At 38.6% G+C, this 26,265-nt stretch overlaps 1 protein-coding gene across 2 annotated transcripts in view; it reads left to right on the top strand.

The window, feature by feature from the left end:
- The window catches only part of PEX1 (peroxisomal biogenesis factor 1), a 65,071-nt gene that overhangs the window by 29,410 nt on the left and 9,396 nt on the right, over window positions 1-26,265 (top strand). For both annotated transcript variants that reach the window (XM_007522486.3, XM_060196234.1), the window contains 10 exons: window positions 1,850-2,020; window positions 3,519-3,673; window positions 10,257-10,446; window positions 10,651-10,817; window positions 12,557-12,691; window positions 16,901-16,965; window positions 19,783-19,925; window positions 20,023-20,126; window positions 20,885-21,061; window positions 25,514-25,744. In XM_007522486.3, coding sequence (XP_007522548.2) covers window positions 1,850-2,020; window positions 3,519-3,673; window positions 10,257-10,446; window positions 10,651-10,817; window positions 12,557-12,691; window positions 16,901-16,965; window positions 19,783-19,925; window positions 20,023-20,126; window positions 20,885-21,061; window positions 25,514-25,744 — 1,538 coding nt within the window. The remainder of the gene's footprint in view (window positions 1-1,849; window positions 2,021-3,518; window positions 3,674-10,256; window positions 10,447-10,650; window positions 10,818-12,556; window positions 12,692-16,900; window positions 16,966-19,782; window positions 19,926-20,022; window positions 20,127-20,884; window positions 21,062-25,513; window positions 25,745-26,265) is intronic.

Below are 26,265 nucleotides of genomic sequence, written 5' to 3' on the forward strand. Positions count from 1 at the left end.
CCTTTATTTCTCACTATTTAATTTGCTTACATTATCCATCTCTGAATTATGATCAGAGACTCATGTCTAAAGCTATTTTTATGTGTGCATGGAAACAGAACCTCATGCATGTGTGATTCACTAGCCTGGGCCACTTGTTCCTTGTGACAGTGAAAGACACCACAGCAGCGGTGCTTCCTCTGATGGTGGGTACTTGGGCTCAAACCTGAGCCTTGTGCATCGCAGTGGACACACCCTACTCATTGAGCTATGTCTGGCACTTCAAAACCTTTTATTTATTTTTTAAAAAAGATATATTTATTTTTCCAGAGAGAAACAGTCCATAGTGCAGATGTGAAGGGATATTTGAGCCAGGTCCTTATGCATACAGGAATGTTCTGTACCTTTTTACTCACCTCCCTGGGTACTCTTGTCAAATTTTCTTTTGGAGTCACTTAGCAACAACTCTTCCCTTGCTTTTTATTGTTGTTGTAGTTATTATTGTTGTTATTATTGATGTCATTAGTGTTAGATAAGACAGAGAGAAGTGGAGAGAGGAGGGAAAGACGGGGAGAGAAAGATAGACACCTGCAGACCTGCAGCTTGAACTGGGATCCTTACACCAGTCCTTGTGCTTCATACCACATGTGTTTAACCTGCTGTGCTATTGCCCGACTCCCTAGCAGGAACTCTTTACATGGTTTATTAGCTTTATGCATTTTATTCCTTGAAAATTATAACTTCAGGAGTCAGGCGGTAGTGCAGCGGGTTAAGCGCACATGGCACAAAGTTCAAGGACCGGCTTAAGGATCCCGGTTCGAGCCCCCAGCTCCCCACAAGGAGGAGCAGGGGTTGCTTCACAAGCAGTGAAGCAGGTCTGCAGGTGTCTGTCTTTCTCCTCCTCTCTGTCTTCCCCTCCTCTCTTCATTTCTCTCTGTCCTTTCCAACAACAACAACAGCTATGACAATAATAACAACTACAACAAACACAATAACAAGGGCTACAAAATGGGAAAAATAGCCTCCAGGAGCAATGGATTCGTAGTGCAGGCACCAAGCCCCAGCAATAACCCTGGAGGCTAAAAAAAAAGAAAAAAATTGTAACTTCATAGTTCACCAGGACTTTTGAAGCTAACATTATAATTCATATATAACAATTCTGTAATACCTAATCAACTACATCTGTGTTTGATTTTGCCTAAATTCTGAACCTCTTCCTACTCTCATTTATTGGACTGTTGAGTCATCACACATTTTTTTGCATAGAAAAATACATCATGACTTTTCTAACAACCTTGTCTTTTCAAATCCTACTTTTATTCTACAATTCTGTTAAAAGATATCTGAAATGATTTATGCAAGAAAGTTCATATAGACACACACATATATACACACACAGAAATTATGGTATTCTCCATATTTAAAATTTCACACTTTACTGAGTTTATTTGAAGCTACTCTAAACCAAATTGTGATTAGCAAATTGTAACAAGGGACTGGAAGACAGCTTGCTGATAGAGTACCTACCGTGCTGTGTATAAGGCCATGGGTTTGAGCCCCAGCACCACGTGGGAGTACTGTGGGTGGTAGAGCAATGCTGTGGTATCTTCCTATCTTTTCCTGCTCACAAGTGGGTATTGCACATGTGTGAGACCCTGGATTCTTTCTTTGGTGTAACATGAAACAATTTCTTGGTATGCTAACAAAATATGGGTTGGATTTTCACAGTTAAATCAATACTGAGCTTTTCTTTCTTTTTTTAAATTTATTTATAAATGGAAATATTGACAAGATGCTTTCATAAAAGGACGACCTGAACTTTTCCAACCCTTAAATAATATTAAAACTATCTTATATCTTCTATATTAAGGGAAAAGACTTGAAAACATACAGAAAACTTTAGAGATGGCATTCTCAGAGGCAGCGTGGAGGCAGCCTTCTGTTGTTCTGCTGGATGACTTGGACCTTCTTGTTGACCTGCCTGCTCTCCCAGAACATGAGCATAGTCCCAATGCTGTGCAGAGCCAGAGGCTTGCACATGGTAACGTAGCCACTCACTGACTTCAGGCCATTTTCTTTTATCAGATGGTGTTTCTTAGTGGTAAATCTGGTCTTCAGAGAATTAAATAGTTGCTCTGTTTAGTTTTGCTTTGAAACTTCTGGTTGTAGTCTGCAGTTATCCTGTACTAGCAAAATTGATTAGAGTAAGAACAGTGAAAATTCTGCTGCTTCACAATTGGTCACTTGGGGCCCAACCACTATCCAATACCTACTGGAAAGTGTTTAGTTATATAGATTTACATTTGCTTTTGCTCATCTGGCAAATATTTGTCAAATGTTTGGACATAGCCTATATTCTCAATGTTTAGGAGAAGGGGGAATAAAGAAGCAATTTTTAATTCTAAATGCTGCTAGTAATAATGATAGCACCTATCTGTTGACTACCCTGTGTGGCTGGGTATTACTTTGTATTCTACATGCAAATAGTCTTTTGTCCTCACATGTATATAAGTGTAAATTTAAGATTAAATAATTTGACCAGATTGACACGTTAGTTGTTAGGATATGCTTTGCTAGCTACAATAGTAGCACATGGTCTAAATTGGGAATGTGAGGGAGATAAGGAGTCATCAGGGAAGTTGATTTTTTTTTCCCTTTTTTTGAGGCATCAATAATGGAGATGAGGTATAATGGAGAAGTTAGTATAAGACTTTTTCATTCACCTGAAGAAATAAAGTGCCTGCTATGCCTTCATTAGATAGAAAGGAGGATGATTAATATTTGGTCCTTAATAAATCAATGAATGAATGGAAATTTTAACTTTTTAAAACTTTTTTATTATTACTTATTTTTATTTATTTATTTATTTTAAAAAGGAGACATTAACAAAACCATAGGGTAGGAGGGGTACAACTCCACACAGTTCCCACCACCAGATCTCTATCTCCCATCGCCTCCCCTGATATCTTTCCATTCTTTATCCCTCTGGGAGTATGGACCCAAGGTCATTGTGGGTTGCAGAAGGTGTAAGGTCTGGCTTCTGTAATTGCTGAACATGGGCATTGACTGGTTGGTGCATACTCCCAGTCTGCCTCTCTCTTTCCCTAGTAGGGTGGGTTAACTTTTTAAAAAAAATTAAAAAAAAAAATTTTTATTTTCCCTTTTGTTGCCCTTGTTGTTTTTTATTGTTGTTGTGGTAGTTGTTGTTAGATAGGACAGAGAGAAATGGAGAGAGGAGGGGAAGACAGAGAAGGGGAGAGAAAGATAGACACCTGCAGACCTACTTCACTGCCTGTGAAGCGACTTCCTTGCAGATGGGGAGCCAGGGCCTCAAACCTGGATCCTTTGCACCATGTGCGCTTAACCCACTGCACTACCGCCCAACTCCCAGAAATTTTAACTTTTAAAATGTATGAGGAACCCATATCATTTGTATTCTACTTTAAAACTTGACTTTATCTTGTTATTTTTAAATGAATGAATAATTTTAAATCATGTTTATATATACTAAGCTTTTATACTGTGTTACTTAATTCTAGCTTTGAATGATTTAATGAAAGAATTTATTTCCATGGGAAGTTTGGTTGCACTGATTGCCACAGTCCAGTCTCAGCATTCCCTTCATCCTTTACTTGCTTCTGCCCAGGGAATTCATATATTTCAGTGTATTCAACATATCCAACCTCTGAATCAGGTAATATTCTACTTCTGAAGTTTGTTGAAATAGGGGGCCAGCAGGGTAGTGCACCCGTTTAAACACACGTATTACCCAGCTCAAGGACTTGGCTTTGAGCCCTTGCTCCTCACCTGCAGGGAGTCTACTTCACAAGTGGTGAATCCTGCCTGCAGGTAGCTGTCTTTCTCTTTGTCTGTGTCTCCTCCCTTCTCAATTTCTCTCTGTCCTACTTAATAAAAATTACAAAGAAAAACAAAAAGGAAAAATGGAGTAGTGGATTTGTAGTGCCAGCACTGAGCCCCAGCGATAATAATAAATAAATTATGGTGGTAATAATACATACATACATACATACATACATACATACATACATACATACATAACGGCATGGGGAGTATTGTTCTAGTTACTGAAGCAGAAAAGGTTAAAAAATAAAAAATTGTTGAGATACTTCTCTCTTGTAGCAATAAAAATTATTAATGTTTTATGACTATACTTTTGTGAGTGATCTTAAGGATATGTAAAGTCAGTATTTGGCACATGGTGTGCTAGATGCATAATTAAAAAGAAAAAGTAAATATTCTGGGGCTGGGTGGAAGCACGCCTAGTAGAGTAGACATTACCATGCACATGTGTGCAGGTCTCTGCCTTCAAGGGGGGAGCTTCATGAGTGGTGAAGCAGTACTGAAGATAAAGCTTTCTTTCTCCCTCTTTTATCTCAATTTATCTGTCTCTATAAAAGATAAATAAATAAATAAATGAAAAAAAGGCTTCAGGAATGGTAGATTTTTTGTGTAACACTGAGCGCCAGCAATTACCCTGGTGTCAGTAAAAAATAAATAAAACAAATATTTCATATTTTAAATTTATTTTCCCTTTTGTTGCCCTTGTTTTTTATTGTTGTTGTAGCTATTATTGTTGTTGTTATTGATGTCATCGTTGCTGGTTAGGACAGAGAGAAATGGAGAGAGGAGGGGAAGACAGAGGGGGGAGAGAGAGATAGACACTTGCAGACCTGCTTCACCACCGGTGAAGAGACTCCCTTGCAGGTGGTGAGCCACGGCTCAAACCAGGATCCTTAAGCCGGTCCTTGTCCTTCGCACCACACACGCTTAACCCACTGCGCTGCTGCCCGACTCTCCAAATATTTCATTTTTAATGGAAAAGAAGTTTCATTCTCTTAAATACTTTTAAATTATTTTATTATTGAAGTAACTTTGCATTTTAACATTATAGAAGGTTTAGGTATGCATCGTGAAAAATCAGCATATGTATATCCTACATTAACTTCACAACTAGATGTCAAAACTACTTGAAATAGTACTCAGTACTGGTCAAGGACATGTGCTTTTTAATAGAAAACAGCGTTTTTTTCTATTCCATTTAAAAATAAACAGAAGCAGGGGCCAGGCAGTAGCGCGGCGGATTAAGCACACCTGACACGAAGTGCAAGGACCGGTGTAAGAATCCTGGTTCAAGCTCCTGGCTTTCCACCTTCGGGGTTGGGGGGGTCGCTTCACAAGTGGTGAAGCAGGTCTGCAGGTATGTACTTTTATCTCTCCCTCTCAGTCTTCCCCATCTCTCTCAATTTCTGTCTGTCCTATCCAACAACAGCAGCAGTAGCAACAATAATAATAGCAACAACAAGGACAACAAAATAGGAAAAATGGCCTCCAGGAGCAGTGGATTCATAGTGCAGGCACCGAGCCCCAGCAATAACCCTGGAGGGAAAAAAAATAATAAACAGAAGCTTTAAAGAATCTGAAGTATTTAATTGCCTATTGGTGAAATCTATGACTACATCATGGAAATTAGAGTCTTTTTTTTTGTTGTTGAACCGTATTGAGGTATAATTGAATAGTAAAAAAAAAATTTTTTTTCCTCACGGGTTATTGCTGGGGCTCCGTGCGTGCACCACAGATCCACTGCTCCTGGAGGCTATTTTTTCCCCTTTTATTGCCCTTTTTGTTTTTTTTTATCATTGTTGTGGTTATAATTATTGTTGTTATTGATGTCATTGTTGTTGGATAGGATAGAGAAAAATGGAGAGAGGAGGGGAAGACAGAGAGAGGGAGAGAAAGATAGACACCTGCAGACCTTCTCCACTGTCTGTGAGACAACTCCCCTACAGGTGGGGAGCTGGGGACTCGAATGAGGATCCTTATGCCAGTTCTTGGGTTTCGCTTTGTGCCATGTGTGCTTAACTCACTGCACTACCACCCTACCCCCTAATAGTAAAAATTTTTAAAGACTTATTTATGAGTGCAAGAGATGGAGAGAATCATTTTGGCACATGTGGTCCTGGGCATAAAACTCTGCACCTTATGCTTGAAAATCTAATACTTTATCTACTGCTCTACTTCCTCGGCTGCAGACTTAAAAAAAAAGTGTGTGTTTTAAAGTGTACAGTAGGAAGAGTTGATATATGTATACACTGTGAATTAAAATTTTAGCATTTCTTAATAAAGAACAGTGAATGATGCAAATCAACTTTAAACATTTTTTGTTAATTAAAAATTTTTGCCAGCACATGTGAACCACAGTCCCCATTTGGGACTCAGTGCTTATGATGATTATAGATTTTAGTGGCAGCCAGCTCAAAGAATATGTTCTGAGACTGGCATCTTGCACCTACCCTAAACACTTCTATAAGAACTAATGAACTGAGAGTTGGGCATTGGTGCAATGGGTTAAGCACACTGGCGCCAAAGTGCAGGAACCGGAGTAAGGATCCTGGTTGGAGCCCCTGTCTCCTCACCTGCAGGGGAGTTGCTTCACAAGCAATGAAGTAAGGTCTGCAAGTGTCTTTCTTTCTTTCCCCCTCTGTCTTCCCCTCCTCTCTCCATTTCTTTCTGTCCTATCCAACAATGATGACATCAATAACCACAACAATGTTAAACAACAAAGGCAGCAAAAGGGAAAAAAATTTAAAATTAAAAAAAAATTATGTTAAAAAAAAGAACTAATAAACTTATTGAAGAACAAAATTACTATACTTCCTATTAAGTATAACAGAATATCAGTGTATTGAGCATTAAATGTGGTTTTAGAAATTAAAAAAAAATTTTTTTACTTACGAAAAGAAAACATTGACTAAACCATAGAATAAGAGGGGTACAACTTCACACAGTTCCCAAAACCAGAACTCTGTATCCCTTCCCCTCCCCTGATAACTTTCCTATTCTTTAACCCTCTGGGAGTATGGACCCAAGGTCATTGTGGGATGCAGAAGGTGGAAGGTCTGGCTTCTGTAATTGCTTCCCTGCTGAACATGGGTGTTGACAGGGTGATCCATACTCCAGCCTGTCTCTCTCTTTCCCTAGTGGGGAAGGGCTCTGGGGAAGCGGAGTTCCAAGGCACATTGGTGGGGTTGTCTGTCCAGGGAAGTCTGATCACATCCTGCTAGCATCTGGAACCTGGTGGTTGAAAAGAGAGTTAGCATACTAAGCCAAACAAATTGTTGACCAGTCATGGACCTAAAGGCTGGAATAGTGCAGATGAAGAGTTGGGGGGGAGGGGATCTTTGTTTTGTAGATAGCTAGTAGGCATATTTTAGTTATATTCCAAAGGGCCTGTGACTGTACTAGTTTTTTTTTTTTGTTTGTTTTGTTTTTTGCGCCTGAGCCTGAAATGTGATATGCAAGTGGATCCTAATTATTGCCTGGGGAGATGATGTCATGCCTGGCAGAAGGATCAGAAAGCTGGATCAGGGAAGAGAGTAGCTCCCTAATATGGGAAAGGGGTATAAATATTGTTGATTGCAAACCCCATCGATTTGATGTGATCTGGAGCCCATATTCAGTTTAGGAGCCTATGTGACCTCTGCATCCCTATAGATCTGAGCTTACATTCTGTGGTCATAAGTAGGAACGTTCCAAGCTGCCCCAATATCAGGACCCATCTTCCTCAGGTGTAGCATAGAGTATGTTGTCCAGCCTCCCTTTGGAGGATGGAACATGTCTACCATTGTTGATCCAAGTTGAGGGCAAGGTCTTATGGGGGCCCACAAACGTGTCTATTGTGTTGTTCTGATAGAAATGACTGGTAACAATGGAGAAAGGGATTTATTTGAGGTCTAGGCCCATCATTTTTGTTTGGGAATCTCAGGACTCCCCGATTAGGGCCCCAGCTCATGGGGTGGCCTGATAGTGACTCAAGAGTCATCATTAAAGTATGCCAGTCTCTTGCCCTTATTCAACTTTTTCAGTCCTTGCTTTGATGAGGTTATCTTTGGAGTGAGTGAGGGAAGTGTAATAGGAAATAGGTGAGGAGGGTATCTAAGTCTAAGTAAATACTATTGTATTAGGAACTTTATACTGACTCACTACAGACTATTGTGTACTTTTGCTTTCAGGCATATATTTTGCCCTAATTTATGGATACATGTGAAGAAATGTTCTATCTTACGGGACCTAGTCTATATCTAGGTTTTGGGACTTTGTTAGGAAGTGAACCTCCTGGAATGGAATTAGAGAATACTATGAAAGGGAAAGGTCTCAACCCGAGTAATGAGGGTGAAGGGTTGACATTCCATGCCTCCATGCCTGATGTCTCTGGAAAGTCTGAAGTGAAGCATGCTGAGGTGGTACTCATTGTGTTGATTAGTTTGGGATCGGCAGATGCAATATCATTTGGTATGACTTGAGAGAAGCATGCAGGAAAGTGAGCCCCACCCTAGAGGTTCCAGGACTAGGGGGAATATAGGCTCTAGAGGAAGCGGGAGGTTTCTGCTAATCTTAGGGTTTAAGAAGACAATAGATAGTTATTGCTATAATCACATTATTTGGCAATTGGGTTAACTTTGAAATATCCCTTTGTTAGGATTTGTTGAATCATAAACAACATCACCATAATTTATGTCCTTTGACATTATTATTGTTATTTTAATATTTATTTTATTTATTTATTCCCTTTTGTTGCCCTTGTTGTTTTATTGTTGTAGTTATTATTGTTGTTGTCGTTCTTGAATAGGACAGAGAGAAATGGAGAGAGGAGGGGAAGACTGAGAGGAGGAGAGAAAGATAGACACCTGCAGACCTGCTTCACCGTCTGTGAAGCGACTCCCCTGCAGGTGGGGAGCCGGGGTTCGAACCGGGATCCTTATGCCGGTCCTTGTGCTTTGCGCCACCTGCGCTTAACCCGCTGCGCTGCAGCCCGACTCCCCTTTGACATTATTTTTATATAGCTGTGCCACCGGTTGCTTCTGTTCTACCTGGTCTAAGCTTTTAAGAGAGTCAACATATCAAAAAGACTCAGCCTATTTATTAAAAAGACTCAGTCTGTTATTTAAAAAGTTTGAGACATTCAATCAATTTTTCCCCTCTCATATTAATTAAATAGTGATTTATATGGCTACAAATTAATAGGAGTGTACGTAAACACCATTCCCACCACCAAAAGACTGTGTCCCATCCCACTCCCCCCCACCTCATGAAACTGAACATCCACCCTCACCCTCACCCCAGGGTTTTTACTTTGATGCCCTACTCCAAGAAATATTTTTAATAGGGGGCCTGGTGGTGGTGCATCCGATAGACCACATATGTTACTATGCACAAGGACCCCAGTTCAAGCCCTGGTCCTTAAGGGGGAAGTTACAGGTCTCTCTCTCCCTCTCTATCTTCCCCTTCCCTCTCAAGTTTTGTCTCTATCCAAAATGAATAAATAAAATAATAAATATTAAAAAATAACTTTAATAAGATAAAAAAGAACCTGATACTACTGAAAATATTTCTTATTGGAGAAAGAAATAGCACTCAATTATTGATGTGTTTTTTTCACAAATTTATGGAGGAATAGTCAAAGACAACAAACTTAATAATTAAATTGTACAATTTGATCATTTAAACAAATGTGTATGCCATGAAACCATCACAAGTAAGGTAATGAATGTTTACATCATTTAATGCCTGTTTACATGAAATTTCTTTTTTTTTTAATTTTTATTTATAAAAAGGAAACACTGACAAAAATCATAGGATAAGAAGGGTACAACTCCACTCCATTCCCACTACCAGAACTCCGTATCCCATCCCCTCCCTTGATAGCTTTCCTATTCTTTATCCCTCTGGGATTCTGGACCCAAGCTCATTATGGGTTGCAGAAGGTGGAATGTCTGGCTTCTGTAATTGCTTCCCCACTGAACATGGGCGTTGGCAGGTCGATCCATACTCCCAGCCTGTTTCTCTCATTCAGTGGGGCAGGGTTCTGGGGAAGTGGGGCTCCAGGACACATTGGTGGGATTGTCCAGGGAAGTCTGGTTGGCATCATGTTAGCATCTGGAACCTAATGGCTGAAAAAAGAGTTAACATATAAAGCCAAACAAATTGTTGACTAATCATGAACCTAAAGAAGAGATTGGGTGTCTTCGTTTTGTAGGTAGCTAGTAGTTTCTTAATGCCTATTTGCATTCTATCTCTCCTCTATTTTATTTTGTCTTAGACATCATCAGTCTGCTTTCTATCACTGTAGATTTGCATCCTTATTTTTTAAATTATATTTATTAAAATTGACACAGACTAAAACTAGAATTTTCTCTCTCTTTTTTTCTTCCCTGTTTTTGCAATTTATAAATTGATGATTTTTTTTTTTTGCCTTTTAGGAACAGAGATGTGAAATTCTGCACAGTGTAATAAAAAATAAACTGGACTATGATATAAACAAGTTCACCGATCTTGACCTGCAGCATATAGCTAAAGAAACTGAAGGGTTTGTGGCTAGAGATTTTACAATGCTTATGGACCGAGCCATACATTTTTGTCTCTCTGATCAGAGTATATCCACCGGGGAAGGTATATTGTACTCTTGAAACCAAAAGCATTATGGATAAATGTAATTGTAGTTAAAAAATGTAATTGTAGTAAAGGAAAAATTAAATATATCCCAGTTTTGTACTTAAGTCAGCCTTTGAATGAGTAGAAATTTAACTTTTCCAGCTAAGATGATGACATACTAAAAATATAACTTCTGAAAAAGTTTTATTCATTTTTAAACAGAATTAGTTTTGACAACATTGGACTTCCAAAACGCTCTCCAAGGATTTGTTCCTGTATCTCTACGAAATGTTAACTTGCATAAGCCTAGAGACCTAGGCTGGGATAAGATTGGCGGATTACATGAAGTAAGGCAGATACTCATGGATACTATCCAGTTACCAGCCAAGGTATTTCTTTATTTTTTAAATCAAGTACTTTCAAAAGAATGTTGAATCATTGGTTTTGACTTTATATGTTGACTTGCCTAATCTCAGTTTGAAGATGTATTTACTGAGTTACAAGATAAAATACTCAGCACTAACTGGTTATTAATATTTAAAAATATTTGATATACTTAACTTCTCATACAAAACCTACAAAGAGCTGGGGTGATATTTGCAGTAAATATATTTGTGAATTTCATAATTCTTGTGTTTCGCTTGTTTCAGATTGTGTTAGAACAAATTAAACTTTCATTTGAAATTTGAACAGTAACAGGACATAAGCTAGGGACGGAAGAGTCAGGTAGGTCACAACACTGGAGGATTAAACTAGGTCTCTAGACTTTTGATGTCAGTCTTGAAAAGGCAGAGTTAACAAGGAACACAAACCAAGCAGATAGTAGACTAAAGAGGGCTGAAGTAGATTGGTCTTCAGACCAGAAGGTAAAATCTAGGAGGGTAGTATATTTGAGTCAGAGGTATAATAGATAAAAGATTGGTGCATTGGTGACTCATACCTAGAAGTAAAATGTACTAAGAACCACCATATATGTAATTAGATGGCAAGTTCTGGGAACTGTGGAGTAGAGCCTGAAACATAACTTATGCAACTCTGAAGTTTGAGTTCGTTTATTTAAGAGAACATGAGCATGGAAGTATTTCCCAGAAAGATCATGATCCTACATGGTATCAGGCATTCAGTATCCAGATGTTTATAGGTTATCAGCATAAATGCTGACTTTGGATCTTTTTCAGATGAGAATGAAGGTAGAAATGAGGTTGGAATTTTGTCAACAGGTGGAGCAAAATAGAACTAGGAAATGGAGGAGACTAGGATATTGCTAGTAGTAGCCTAGTGTTTGGCTTGCTTTTTCAAGAGGTTTTCTTGTTTTGTGAGTTTATTTAAAAGGTAACTAAGAAGCAGTGGGGGAGGGGCAGATTCACATCCAGTTAAGTGCACATAGTATGAAGTGCAAGGACCCATGCAAGGATCCCAGTTCAAGCCTCCAGCTCCCCACCTACAGGGTGAAGCTTTGCAAGTGACGAAGCGGGTCTGCAGGTGTCTATCTTTCTCTTCCCCTCACTGCCTCCCCATCCCCTCTTAATTTCTACCTGAAAAAATAGCCACCAGGAGCAGTAGATTTGTAATGCTCTCACCAAGCCCCAGTGATAACTCTGAAGGCAAAAAAGAAAAAGGAAGCAGAAGAGGAGTCGGAGTCATCCTCATTTATTTAGTACTTAGTTATTTAGTATTTAGATTTAGTATTGAGATACCTGGGAGATTTTACTGCTGTCATACACGTGCTCCCCTACTATTTTTTTTAACTGCATAAATTTGAGTATACATAGCTTTCTTTAATTTTCCCTCTGAACCATAAAAGTAGAAGCAGTACACTTGTTTAAAAAATGGTTTTTATTTAATATAATGCTTTTTTTTTTTTTTTACAGTACTTAAAGGATAAAAACAGGGAAAAATGGAAAGAACTTCTAATACAGTTGTATGCATTTTGTGTAGCATATATTTCATGGTCCAGTTGGGGAAAAAAAACTGGTAGCTCCTTTGAGGTTGCATATTTTTCATAATAATTTCACTTTACGGTACAATTAATAAAATTAGCAATTACGATCATCCAAATACCTTTTCTATACACTGGTGCTTACTTATTTTAGACTTCAGCTTTTTGTCCTAATTTTGTATTTTTTAGTATCCAGAATTGTTTGCAAACTTGCCAATACGACAGAGAACAGGAGTCCTGTTATATGGTCCTCCTGGAACAGGAAAAACTTTACTAGCTGGAGTAATTGCACGTGAGAGTGGAATGAATTTTATCAGTATCAAGGTATGTTTTGCATTTATCTTCTTTATTGAAATAAAACTTACATAACGCAATTAACTTTTAAAATTCACAATTCAGTAACAGTGCATTTACAAGACTATGCAACTACCGTATCTTTCTGGTTTTAAAACATTTCCATGCCATTTCTGCTTCTCCCTCCTGAAGCCTTTACTCTGCTTCTGTTTCTATAGATTTGCCGAACTTAGTATTTCTTATAAAATATGTCATGTAATGCACCTCTTTTTTAAAAAAAACTTTTTTTTAAATATTTATTTATTCCCTTTTGTTGCCCTTGTTTCATTGTTGTAGTTATTATTGTTGTCGTCATTGTTGGATAGGATAGAGATGAATGGAGAGAGGAGGGGAAGACAGAGAGGGGGAGAGAAAGATAGACACCTGCACATCTGCTTCACCGCCTGTGAAGTGACTCCCCTGCAGGTGGGGAGCTGGGGGCTCGAACCAGGATCCTTCTGCTGGTCCTTGTGCTTTGCTCCACAGTAATGCACCTGTTTTATATCTGACTTCTTTCAGTTAGCGTAATATTTTAAGGATCAGCCACATTGTGGTATATTTCAGCACTCCATCCCTTTTGTGGCTGGATGATATTCCATTGTACATTATGCCACAATTTGTTTATACATTCAGCATTGACATGGGTTGTTATCACCTTTTGACTTTCATATATGTGCAGCTATAAATATCTGCCTGCAGGGTATAGAAGATAGTTCATCTAGGAGTATATCCATCTCACCATTTGCAGGGCCCTAGGTTGGAGTGCTAGAACCACATGGGAACACTGGATAGTACCATGGGGAACTCCATGGGTGACAGAGTGATCTTGTGGTGTCTCTCTCTATCCCTGTCTCTTTCCCACTACTCTAAAATAAAAAATGAGAAAATCATCTCAGGGAAGCTGCTTAGCAGTGTGATTGTGCATGTGCATTCCCTGGTAGTACAGAAAAAAAAAAAAACCCACAACTATGTACAAAGGCAGTTTTTCATCCATTATAGATGTAATTATGCATAAATATTTAGGTAAAAAATTGAACTGCATTTTTAAATATTTTTTCCAAGCCATGCAATTTTCTTTTTTATTTCTTTATTGGGGGATTAGTGTTTTACAGTCAACAGTAAATACAATAGTTTGTACATGCATAACATTTCTCATTTTTCCACACAACAATACAATCCCCACTAGGTCCTCTGCCATCCTGTTCATGGACCTGAATCCCGCCCCTCTGTACCCACCCACCCCAGAGTCTTTTCTTTTGGTGCAATACACCAACTCTAGGCCAAGTTCTGCTTAGTGTTTTCTGATCTTGTTTTTCACCTTCTGCCTGAGATCATTCCGTATTCATCCTTTTATTTCTGACTTATTTCATTTAACATGATTTCTTCAAGCTCCATCCAAGATGGGCTGAAAATGGTGAAATCACCATTTTTACTCTGAAAATGTCTAGTAGTTCTAGTTTATATATCTCTTTGTTTAGCTTCTTCGTTTCTTCATTGATTTTCTGCCTGGATGATCTGTCAAGTTGAGAAAGTGGGATGTCTAAGTCCCCTACTATTACTGTGTTGCTGTTAATATATTGCTGTAGTAGCTCTTTCAGCAGATGTTTGATGTATTTAGACAGCCTCTCCTTGGGTACATAGATGTTGATAATCATTAAGTCCTCTTGATTGATTGATCCTCTGAACACTAAGTAATGTCCATCCCTATCTTTTAAAATTTTATTTATTCTAAGGTCTGTCATGTCAGATATGGAATAGCTGTTCCTGCCCCTTTTTTGTGATCCTTTGGCTTGTATGATAGTTTTCCATTCTTTCACTTGGAGTCTGTGTTTGTCTTGTTGAGTTAGGTTGGATCCCTGCAGACAACATATGGTTGGGTTGTATTTTCTGATCCATCTTCCTACTCTGTGCCTTTTAATAGGTGAATTCAGGTCATTTACATTTATTGATATTATTGATTAAAGATATTTTAATGCCATTATTGTAGTTTTTAGAGTGCTCTGATATATGGCATATTTATGGTGATTTGATTGTTTATAGGAGACCTTTCAGAACTTCTTTCAGGGCAGGCTTGGTGATAGTTGATTCTTTCAACTGTTGCTTGTCTGAGAATGTTTTTATGCCTCCATCTAGTCTGAATGACAGTCTAGCAGCATACAGTAGTCTTGGTTGAAAACCTTTCTCATTGAGCACTCGGTAGATATCTTGCCATTCTCTTCTGGCCTGTAGTGTTTCTGTGGAGATGTCAGCTGCTAATCTTATGGGTGTTCCTCTGTAGGTGACTCTTTGTTTTTCTCTTGCAGCCTTCATGATCCTTTCTTTATCCTTATTTCTTTCCATTCTAAATATGATGTGTCTTGGTGTCTTTAAGTCTGGGTTAATTCTATTTGGGACCCTCTAGGCTTCTTGAACCTTTATGTCTTTTATGTTGTCTAGACTAGAGAAATTTTCAGCTATTATATCCCGTAGAATGCTTTCTTCCCCTCTCTCTCTTTCTTCCTCTGGTAAGCCAATAATGCGTATATTGTTTCTTTTGAAGTCATCCCATATGTCTGTTATTGTTTTCAGTATCTCAGTCTCTTTTTGGGCTCTCTTACTTCCTTTTCAGTTGTCTCTAATTCATCCTTGATCTTGCTAATTCTGATTTCAGCCTCATTTATTCTATTCTCTCTCCCCTCTACTGTTTTCTTCTGGAGTTCATCTATTTTGTTGCCCTGCTCTGATACTGTTTTAGCTTGTTCAGCTAGTTACGTTCTTAGCTCAACTATTTCAGCTTTCAGCTCTCTAATAACCTTGAGATAATTAGTGTTTTCTTCCAGTCTCATTTGTTGTTTCTGCATTTCTGATGACAATTCTTTCTCTTTATTCCTGTGACGGTTTCCTTAACAGTGTTTGGATGTTGACCTCATTATTTTGTGCTTCACCCTTTGGGGGGCTTTTAGCTGTACTCTTGTCCTGGTTTATTTCTCCAATATTTCTTCTTGTTGGTTTAACCGTTCTATATAGTATGTTGAACCCGGAACTTCAGAGCCTCACAAGTGAAAGTATTTTTGCTTAACCACTGTACTGCCTCCCCAGCTCAAGTCTTGTCAGAAGACCCCATTGTAAACGAAAGAGTATCCTCATTACTAACTTTGCTATTTATAGTAAATTTTTGTTTTGGGAAAAATTTCTGTTCACTTTTAGAAGATATTCTTCAACTTTTATACAGATAAATTGGTTTCAGTAGTTGAAGATGCTGATTAAAGTGATTCATGTTACATTGCTGCTGATGCTTTTTTTTTTTTTTTGGTCTTAAAAGATTTATGTGATAGATAGAACTTCCCCCATTTAAAGCCATTCACTATTTTACTAAGTAAATAGTCATTCATATATATATATATATGAATATATATATATATGAATGAATATATATGAATATATATATATGATATATATATATATGAATGAATATATATATATGAATATATATATATGAATTCATATATATATATATATATTCATATATATATATATATATGAATGACACAGAGCAGTTTTTTGGTACCGAAGTCAGCAGTGAACAAGATTTCCTTTTTTTGAGCTAACATTCTATTAACAGTGAGTGACACTGAGTACTGCTGGAAGTTGGAAGACAAACAGCACAGATTAATAGGAGCAGGTCACAGATGGGTATGGCAAGCAAAGCCTTTCTGGGGATATGGCATTTTGATAGTCCTAAATGACGTGAAACAATGAGTTAGGAGAATTTCTGAGAACAGATCTTACAGATAAGTGCAACAGCATGTATGGAAGTTGGGACATGAGGGGCTGGGTGGTTGTGCACCTCACTGAGTTCACACATTACAGTGCATAAGGACCTAGATTCAAGTCCCTGCTCCGTATCTACAGGGTGAATGCTTCACAAGTAATGAATTTCTCTTTACCTCTGTATCTCCCCCTTCCCTCGCAATTTCTCACTGTCTCTATCCAAAATAAATAAAAATATAATTTAATAATTGAAAAGAAGTTGTGGCATGGTATTTTCACACACATGAACTTTATGTAACACTATTATTAATTAAAGTTAATAATATTAAATTTTTTCCTCAACTGCATATGACTTAGTTAAATACAGTTTTCATTTGGTTTTAAATAATTTTTAAATTTGGTTTTAAATAATAATTTTTAATGGTGATTTAACTTTATTTTATCTAATAGGGGCCAGAGTTACTCAGCAAATATATTGGAGCAAGTGAACAAGCTGTTCGGGACATTTTTACTAGGTTGGTTCCATATAGATGCTTTTAAAGTAACTATTATTTGTCATTCAGTGCTTCCCCCTCCCCCTTATTGGAGGGAATAATGGTTCAGTCACAGTAATTTGGTACATGTGTAACATTTCTCAGTTTTTCACTTAAGACTCTTAACTCCCACCTAGGTGCTTATCTACCATCATGTTGCAGGACCTGAACAACCCCCAGTGCCCCAGAATCCATTACTTTGGTGCAATACACCATTGTGGTCTTTTTTTTTTTTTTTTTTTTGGTTTTGTAGAGCTGATTCTTGAAACCTGAGACTAATAAAAATTGTTGATATTCTTTTTTTTTTTTAAAGATTTTATTTATTTATGAGAAAGATAGTAGGAGAGAGAAAGAACTAGACATCGCTCTGGCACATGTGCTGCCTGGGATCGAACTCAGGACCTCATGCTTGAGAGTCCAAAGTTTTTATCACTGCGATTGCGCCACCTCCTGGACCACAAATTGTTGATATTCTAAAGTACAAAAATTTTCTGTTTCACCAAATACCTCCTTGTTTTTGTTTTTTTTTTAACACCAGGGCACTGCTCAGCTCTGGCTTATGGTGGTGTGGGGGATTGAACCTGGGACTTGAGAGCCTCAAGCATGAAAGTCTCTTTGCATAACCATTATGTTTATTTGTTTTGGGTAGAAGCAGTGAAAAATTGAGAGGGGAAAGGGAGGTAGAGAGGAGGAAAGAAAGAAAGACAACTGTAGCAATTCTTTATCACTCCTGAAGCTTACCCCCTGCAGGTGGGGACCAGGGGCTTGAAACCAGATCCTTGATTGTGGTAACCTGTGTGCTCAGCCGGGTGCACCCACTGCCGGGCCTCTACCAACTACATAAGTAGAAACCGTTTTAATACTAAAGTTTTGGAAATTCCTTGGTTTTCTATTTACAATAGAACCATAAATAGAGTGGAATCATAAGTGGTTGTTCAAAGGCGTCTCAAAATAGAGCCTAGCTTTTAAGAAATACATAGTTATTCTAAATTATCTTTTTGTAGTCACTAGTGTTTAGTGCTGCAGACTGACTTTTCCAGATAGATAGAGACAGAGATAGAAAGACACAGTGGCACTGATACCCCCCGGGGTCAGGCTCAAACCTGGGCCATGCTCATGACCGAACAAACAGACTATCCAAATGAACTGTTTTTTTATTCTCTTTTTAAAGATGAGGTTTTTATTTTTGTTTGTTTGTTTGTTTGTTTTTTAACTTATTAAGGGTATGGAAGACCAGAGCGCATGTGTTGCTGAGAATTGAATTCAAGACCTCATGCCTAAGGGCCCAGTGTCCTTTCCTCTGTGCCACCTTGCAGCCTAAATTAATTTATATAAGTTAAGATTCAATATGACCAACTTAACTGAAGGAGAGAATGACTGTTACTGCATCTATAAAAATACATGAGTCCAGATGTTAATATTTAAGAAGAAAAAGATTTAACTGTGATGGGTTATAATGAGTTTTTAAATCAAAAGTGACTTTTCAATTCTAAAATTATATATACATATGTGTGTGTGTATATATATAACATATGCATGACTATGCATTTTTTTAAAGATTTATTTACTTCATGATAGACAGGAACTAGAGAGGCACAAGCATCACTCTGGCATATGCAGGACTGAGGATCGATATTGGGACCTCATGCTTGCAGATTCAGGGCTTTCCCTACTGTACTACCTGTACCTGGGCCTCCATATATATGCATTTTAAATATTAATATTACAATGAATTTTATTATTAATTGATCTATTTTATACCAGAGCACTGAGCAAGTCTGGCTTATGGTAGTGCCAGGAATTGAACTTGGGACTTTTGGTGCCTTGGACGTGAAAATATGTCTTGACAGAAGTTGAGAAATGTTACATACGTACAAACTACTGTATTTTACTGTTGACTATAAACCATTAATCCCCTCAATAAAGAAAAAAAGAAAATGTCTTGATACCAATGTTGCTGTCTCCCTGGCTAAAATGAATTCTTGTATATATCTATTTTAATTCAACAAATAGAGCATTACCAGAAAAACATATAGTCAACACATATTGAGAAAAGGTTCACTTTACTAGGAGATTTTTAAAATTCTAAACATTTCTGTATTTAAATATCTAAATGTAGTTTTAGGACAGGGTGGTAGCACACAGGCATAAAGACTCAGGTTCAAGTTTTGTGAGACAAAAAACTTGACCTCTCCATAACCCAGTTTACTGAAAAAAGGAATGATTATGTATTTTTTGCCTTTAGGAATTTGTTGTAGGCTGGGTGGTGGGTGGCACAGCTGGCTGAGTTCATACATTACAGTGTGCAAGGACCTGGATTTAAGCCCTGGTCACAAGCAGTGAAATAATATTGCAAGTGTTATTTCTCTTTCATTCTCTCTTTTTTAATGTTATTATCTTTGTTGAATAGAGACAGTCAGAAATCAAGAAGGAAGGGAGAGAGAGAGGGAAAGAGAGACACCTGCAGCACTGCTTCACCACTCATGAAGTTTTCCCCTTGTACGTGGGGACTCAGTAAGGGTGTGACCCTGGGTCCTTGTGCTGGTAGCATGTGCACTCAACCAGGTGCACCACCACCTGGCCCCTCTCTTTTCCTCTTAATTCTTCGCTGTCTTTATACAAAAAAAAAAAAAAAAGTGTTGTAAATACATAAGTATTTATATGTGGGTATGTGTACATATGGTTTGCATAGAAGAACACAGAAAAATACGTCATGACTTTTTCTGGCAACCCAATATATATAAATTATTGTGCATACTAAGAAGCCTGATTGAAATATGCAATGCTTGCTTCTCCTAGAGCACAGGCTGCAAAACCCTGTATTCTTTTCTTTGACGAATTTGAATCCATTGCTCCCCGACGAGGCCATGATAACACAGGAGTTACTGACCGAGTAGTTAACCAGTTGCTGACTCAGTTGGATGGAGTAGAAGGCTTACAGGGTAATAACTGAAAAAAAAAAAAAAAAAAAAACAGACATATATTGTTATAACAGAATTTCACTAAATTTAGTAAGTAATATTTTATTCCTTCCCCTAGGTGTATATGTATTGGCTGCTACTAGTCGTCCTGACTTGATTGACCCTGCCCTGCTTAGGCCTGGCCGGCTAGATAAATGTGTATACTGTCCTCCTCCTGATCAGGTGACAATTTCATATTTAGAGTCCAAATCCCAACAAATGCTACACTCTTTCCATGTGAACTTTACTCCTGCCAGGTAATAGCAATTGTCCTAAGAAGACCAGGTTTCTTAGGCAAAGACCTTAGTCACTATTTGCTCATAGCATGAAAAGATTCTAAATTTGGCTCAGAGCCTCTCTTTGGCCTATTTCCATGCAAGTCTAAAAACCTTATAATCGTTCAGTGTTGACCATTGGGGGAAGAAGAAATTCTTATCCTGTAAAGTCATATACCTTATTACCTTGACAGAAGACTGATCCAGGATCAAGTATCTGTGCGGGCTATATAAAGATAGAAATTTTATGTTCCAGTTCTTATTCCCACATTTGGAAACTAATAAAAAAAAATTAGTGAAAAAACAGAGAAATGAGTAATCAAACATATAACTTATATAAATGTGTCACATGTTAAATTGTTTTAATTTTCCTTATGAAACATTTTCTGGTATACCTGATCAAATATAGAAAGTAAGTCCTGTCTGAATAAGGAATGATTTTAACCGAATAGTTACAAACATTTGACTCCTTTATTTTTTCCCCTATGTTCCTGCTGTTAGAGAAAAAGTAACAAAGGACATAGATAAGGCCAGTGGTACATGTCTTAACTTATTTGTAAAGCTTATTAGACATAAAAATTTATGAAAAGTCACATGATACACTATTTAAGATACTCCTTTATTTTTTGTTTTGTTCAATCCATCTGTTTTTTTTTCCACCTTCAGATATCACGTCTTGAAATTCTAAAAGTTCTCAGTGACTCTCTGCCTCTGGCAGATGATGTTGATCTTCAGCATGTGGCATCAATAACCGACTCCTTTACAGGAGCTGATCTGAAAGCTTTACTTTACAATGCCCAGTTAGAGGCTTTACATGGAAGACAGCTGTCCTATGGATTCCCAGTACGTTATAGAAGGGGTTGCCTACTGTGGTGGTTTATAGTGATAAGACCAATTCAATGTCAAAATATTAACTTTAAGAAATTCCTTTTTTTTAAACAACTATATTATGGAATTTTACCTTTAACCAAATAGGTATGGTGGTAGTTGAGGAGTATTTGCTTTGCAAAGAATTTGTAATTTTAAGTTTGACTGTGGCTGGCAATGGCACACCTGGTAGAACGCACGTTACCATGCCCAAGGATCTGGGTTCAAGAACCCAATTCCTACGGTGCATGGGAGAAGCTTCACAAATGGAGACACAGCTCCAAGTGCCTCTCTTTCTCTCTTTCTTCCTCTCTCTCTCTTTCCCCCTCCCTCAGGCTTTTTTTTGGGGGGGTACACTTTTTCTTTTCTTAATTTTTATTTATAAAATGGAAATATTGACAAGACCATAGGATAAGAGGGGTACAATTCCACATAATTCCCACCACCAGAACTCAGTATCCCATCCCCTTCCTTGATGGCTTTCCTAATTTTTTTTTTTAAATTTTTTTATATTTATTTATTCTCTTTTGTTGCCCTTGTTGTTTTATTGTTGTAGTTATTGATGTCTTCATTGTTGGATAGGACAGAGAGAAATGTAGAGAAGAGGGGAAGACAGAGAGGGGGAGAGAAAGACAGACACCTGCAGACCTGCTTCACCACCTGTGAAGCGACTCCCCTGCAGGTGGGGAGCCAGGGGCTCGAACCGGGATCCTTACGCCGGTCCCTGCGCTTTGTGCCACCTGCGCTTAACTCACTGCGCTACTGCCCGACTCCCCAGCTTTCCTATTCTTTATCCCTTTGGGAGTATGGACCCAGGGTCATTGTGGGGTGCAGAAGGGTGACCCCCCTCAATTTTTTTTCCTGTCTCTATCCTAAATAAATAAATAATAGAATTGATTTAACTTAAAAAAAAGTTTGGTGAGGTGTATTGCATCAAAGTAAAAGACTATAGGGGTCCAGGTGGTAGTGCAGCAGGTTAAGTGCACAAAGCACAAGGACCACCTCAAGGATCCCTGTTCGAGCCCCCAGCTCCCCACCTGCAGGGGAGTCGCTTCACAGGCGGTGAAGCAGGTCTGCAGGTGTCTGTCTTTCTCTCTTCCTCTCTGTCTTCCCCTCCTCTCTCCATTTCTCGCTGTCCTACCCAACACCAATAGCAGTGGCAACAATAACAAAAATAACAACAAGGGCAACAAAAGGGAAAAAATGGCCTCCAGGAGCAGTGGATTCATACTGTAGACACCAAGCCCCAGTGATAACCCTGGAGGCAAAAAAAAAAAAAAAAAGCCCTATGGGGAACATGGGGGAGGAAGGAGTGGAAGAGAGCTGGGGGGAGGGGGAGTCCTGGTGCTTAAAGAAACTGCACCCATGTGTCAGTGAATATACTGTAAACCATTAACACCTCAGTCAGAAATCCTTTTTTAAAGGCAAAACAAAAAAAGAGTTTGGTATCTATTTCTTTGATATACCAAAATGTATGTGTGAAAAGGAAAAGCTATTATTTAAAATAGGGCAAACAAATTAGATAATATAAACAAAAGATACTGTTGTTTTTAGTTGCATTGTGCTTTAAAGAAATAAAGCTACTTATATATTAAAGCTCAAGTCATCCCAGATCTCATCTAGTCTTTTGGATGGATGGCTTCTGTGTGCTTTTGATAAATGCCCTGCATTCTCTGATCACTTTCTTGCTTTTCAGTACCAGATGTCCTAGGCTTATCTTGTACTCTCTGTCCTTCAACCTTATGATCAGTCTTTATATTGCAGCAAATAAATATAACATTATTAAGGCCTTTACATACAGTGTTACTAGTGATTTAATAGTGATTTACAAATTTATCAGATAATAGGAGTATAATTCCACACCATTCCCAACACCTGAGTTCTGTGTCCCCACCCCGCTCTAGCAAAAACTGCAATAGTTCTACCAAGGTCACAGGTATGAATTGACTATATATCTCTGCCTGTCTAGCTGTCTGTCTAATCTATCTATTTTTCCCCCATTTTTATTCACATCTACATTCCTGCCTTCACTTCCCTTCTAAGTCACACCTATACCTATTACTACTTCTGAGTGTCCTTCCTTTTTCCTCTTCTCTCTTAGATAAGTGAAACAGTGTCTAATTTCCTCTGTTGTTTTCCAGATTTGCTTCCCTTTCAGTGATAGTATAAAAACAGATTCCTGGTGGCAAATGTTTTAGGTCCTGGTGGATCTGGGGTTTAGAACCCTCTGGTTATCTTCCCCTATCTTCCCCCCCACTGGGAGTATGAACCAACATTTTGGGGGAGGTACAGAAAAAAGGAGTTCTGACTTCTGTAATTGCTTCTCCACTGAACATGGCTATTGGCAGGTTGATCCATACCCCCAGCTTGTCTCTGTCTTTCCCTAGTGGGATAAGGCTCTGTAGAGGTGAGGTTCCAGGACACACTGGTGAGACCATCTGCCCAGGGAAGTCAGGATGGAATCACAGTAGCATCTGCAAGTTGGTGGTTGAAAGGCAGTAAGACATTAAGTAGGACAAAATGTTTAATAAACAGTAACCAAAGAGTAGAAATAGAGCAGATTGGAGTTGGGATTCTAGGGTGGATAAAAGCTAGGATGTCAATTTTAGGTATTAACAAATTTTTGATGATTTTTTTTCTGTGTACTTCTCCACCTCTTACATTTTGTTGGAGATTCTTTCAGAGTCTAAAGTTTCTAAGTTATGTACTATCAAATATTTGTTATTTACTTGGGCATTCCATTATTGTCACCCCCCATCTTTCACTACCAGGAAAGGTATTTGTGATGCACCTTTAATGATAAATCACTCTGTAAAATGACTGACTCATTACTTCAGAATAGATATAAGTGAAAAGGTAAAAATAAAATTGAGGGGAGTCGGGTAGTAGTGCAGTGGGTTAACTGCACGTTGCGCAAAGTGCAAGGACCGGTGTAAGGATCCCAGTTTGAGCGCCCGGCTCCCCACCTGCAGGGGAGTCGCTTCACAAGCAGTGAAGCAGGTCTGCAGGTGTCTGTCTTTCCCCACCTCTGCCTTCCCCTCCTCTTTCCATTTCTCTCTGAAAATCTAACAACTACAACAACAACAATAACTACAACAATAAAACAACAAGGGCAACAAAAGTGAGTAAATAAATAAAATATTAAAAAAATAAAATTGAGATCTGAATCATATTCAGTAGCTTTGATAGACTTTGGGGAGGGGATGTGGAGTTGCAAATCTTACCATTCCACTTCTCTTTATTTTTTTTATTTATTTTTTAAATTTTATTTATTTATTCCCTTTTGTTGCCCTTGTTGTTTTATTGTTGTAGTTATTATTGTTGTCATTGTTGTTGGATAGGACAGAGAAAAATGGAGAGGGGAGGGGGAAGACAGAGAGAGGGAGAGAAAGATAGACACCTGCAGACCTGTTTCACCGCTTATGAAGCGACACCCCTGCAGGTGGGGAGCCAGGGCTTGAACCAGGATCCTTCTGCGGGTCCTTGTGCTTAGCGCCACCTGCGCTTAACCCGCTGCGCTACAGCCCGACTCCCCCACTTCTCTTTATTTTTATAGTTACTATTTATTCTATGCTTCAGACTCACTAGTTAATAAGAGCATTTGTGAAAAATTCCTTGAGATGTTTGTATAGATCAGTTAGAATGTTTTTCTGTGTTATTTATTTATTTTCCCTTTTGTTGCCCTTGTTTTTTATTGTTGTTGTAGTTACTATTGTTGTTGTTATTGATGTCGTCATTATTAGATAAGACAGAGAGAAGTGGAGAGAGGAAGGGAAGACGGGGGGGGGGGGGGGGGGGGGAAGACACCGCAGACCTGCTTCACCACCTGTAAAGCGACTCCCCTGCAGGGTGGGGAGCTAGGGCTCGAACCGGGATCCTTAATGCTGGCCCTTGTGCTTTGTACCACGTGTGCTTAACCTGCTGCGCTACTACCACCCTGAGCTTTTTTTTTTTCCCCCAGTCATTGCCAGGGATTCACTGTTCCAGGCTGGCTCCCTTTCCTCCTCCCCCCAGATAAGACAGAAATAGAGAAAAATAAACCATAGCGCTGGAGCTTCCTCCAAAGCTGTGGTGCCTGATCTCCAGTCTGCATTGTGTGCATACTATTTAAAGCTCTACAATTTATTGTCTTTGTGGGAGTCGGGCTAAGCGCAGGTGGCGCAAAGGACAAGGACCGGCATAAGGATCCCGGTTCGAACCCCGGCTCCCCACCTGCAGGGGAGTCCCTTCACAGGCGGTGAAGCAGGTCTGCAGGTGTCTACCTTTCTCTCCCCCTCTCTGTCTTCCCCTCCTCTCTCCATTTCTTTCTGTCCTATCCAACAACGACAACAACAATAATAACTGCAACAATAAAACAAGGGCAACAAAAGGGAATAAATTTTTTAAAAATTTTAAAAAAAACAGCAATTTATTGTCTTTGTGTTTCAGGATGGAAGTTTCAGCTCTGATAGTGATTTAAGTCTGTCCTCAATGGTTTTTCTAAACCACAGTAGTGGTTCTGATGATTCAGCTGGAGATGGAGAATGTGGCTTAGAGCAGTCCCTTGTTTCTCTGGAGATGTCTGAGCTGTTCCCAGATGAATCAAGATTTAATATGTACCGACTCTACTTTGGAAGCTCCTACGAATCAGAACTTGGAAATGGAACCTCCTCTGATATGGTATCTTATACAGTAGCCATTGTACAGTTCTGCAATATTAAAATGCACTGTAGTAGAAGTTGGATATTTCTACCTTCTGCAACCCTCAATGACCCTGGGTCCATGCTCCCAGAGGGATAGAGAATGGGAAAGCTATCGGGGGAGGGGGAGGGATATGGAGATTGGGTGGTGGGAATTGTGTGGAGTTGTACCCCTCCTACCCTATGGTTTTGTTAATTAATCCTTTCTTAAATAAAAAAAAACAAAACAATAAAACAACAACGGCAACAAAGGGAATAAATAAATATTTAAAAAAAATAGAAGTTGGATATTGATTTAACACCTTTTCCAGCCCACTTGTTCTTTCTGGATGATTGGTTCCTTAGTAAAATAGTCTTTTTTCTTACTCTAGTCCTATTTGCATTTCGTGGTAAGAAGTAGAAGACAGCAAGCCACCAGAGGGAGCCAAAGTAACCTTGATTCATTACTATCCTTGTTCTCTTTCAGGTGTATCTCCTTTCATTAGTGAAGGGAATGTCTTT

This window comes from Erinaceus europaeus, chromosome 8 (genome assembly GCF_950295315.1).
Source record: "Erinaceus europaeus chromosome 8, mEriEur2.1, whole genome shotgun sequence".
Taxonomy (NCBI): domain Eukaryota; kingdom Metazoa; phylum Chordata; class Mammalia; order Eulipotyphla; family Erinaceidae; genus Erinaceus; species Erinaceus europaeus.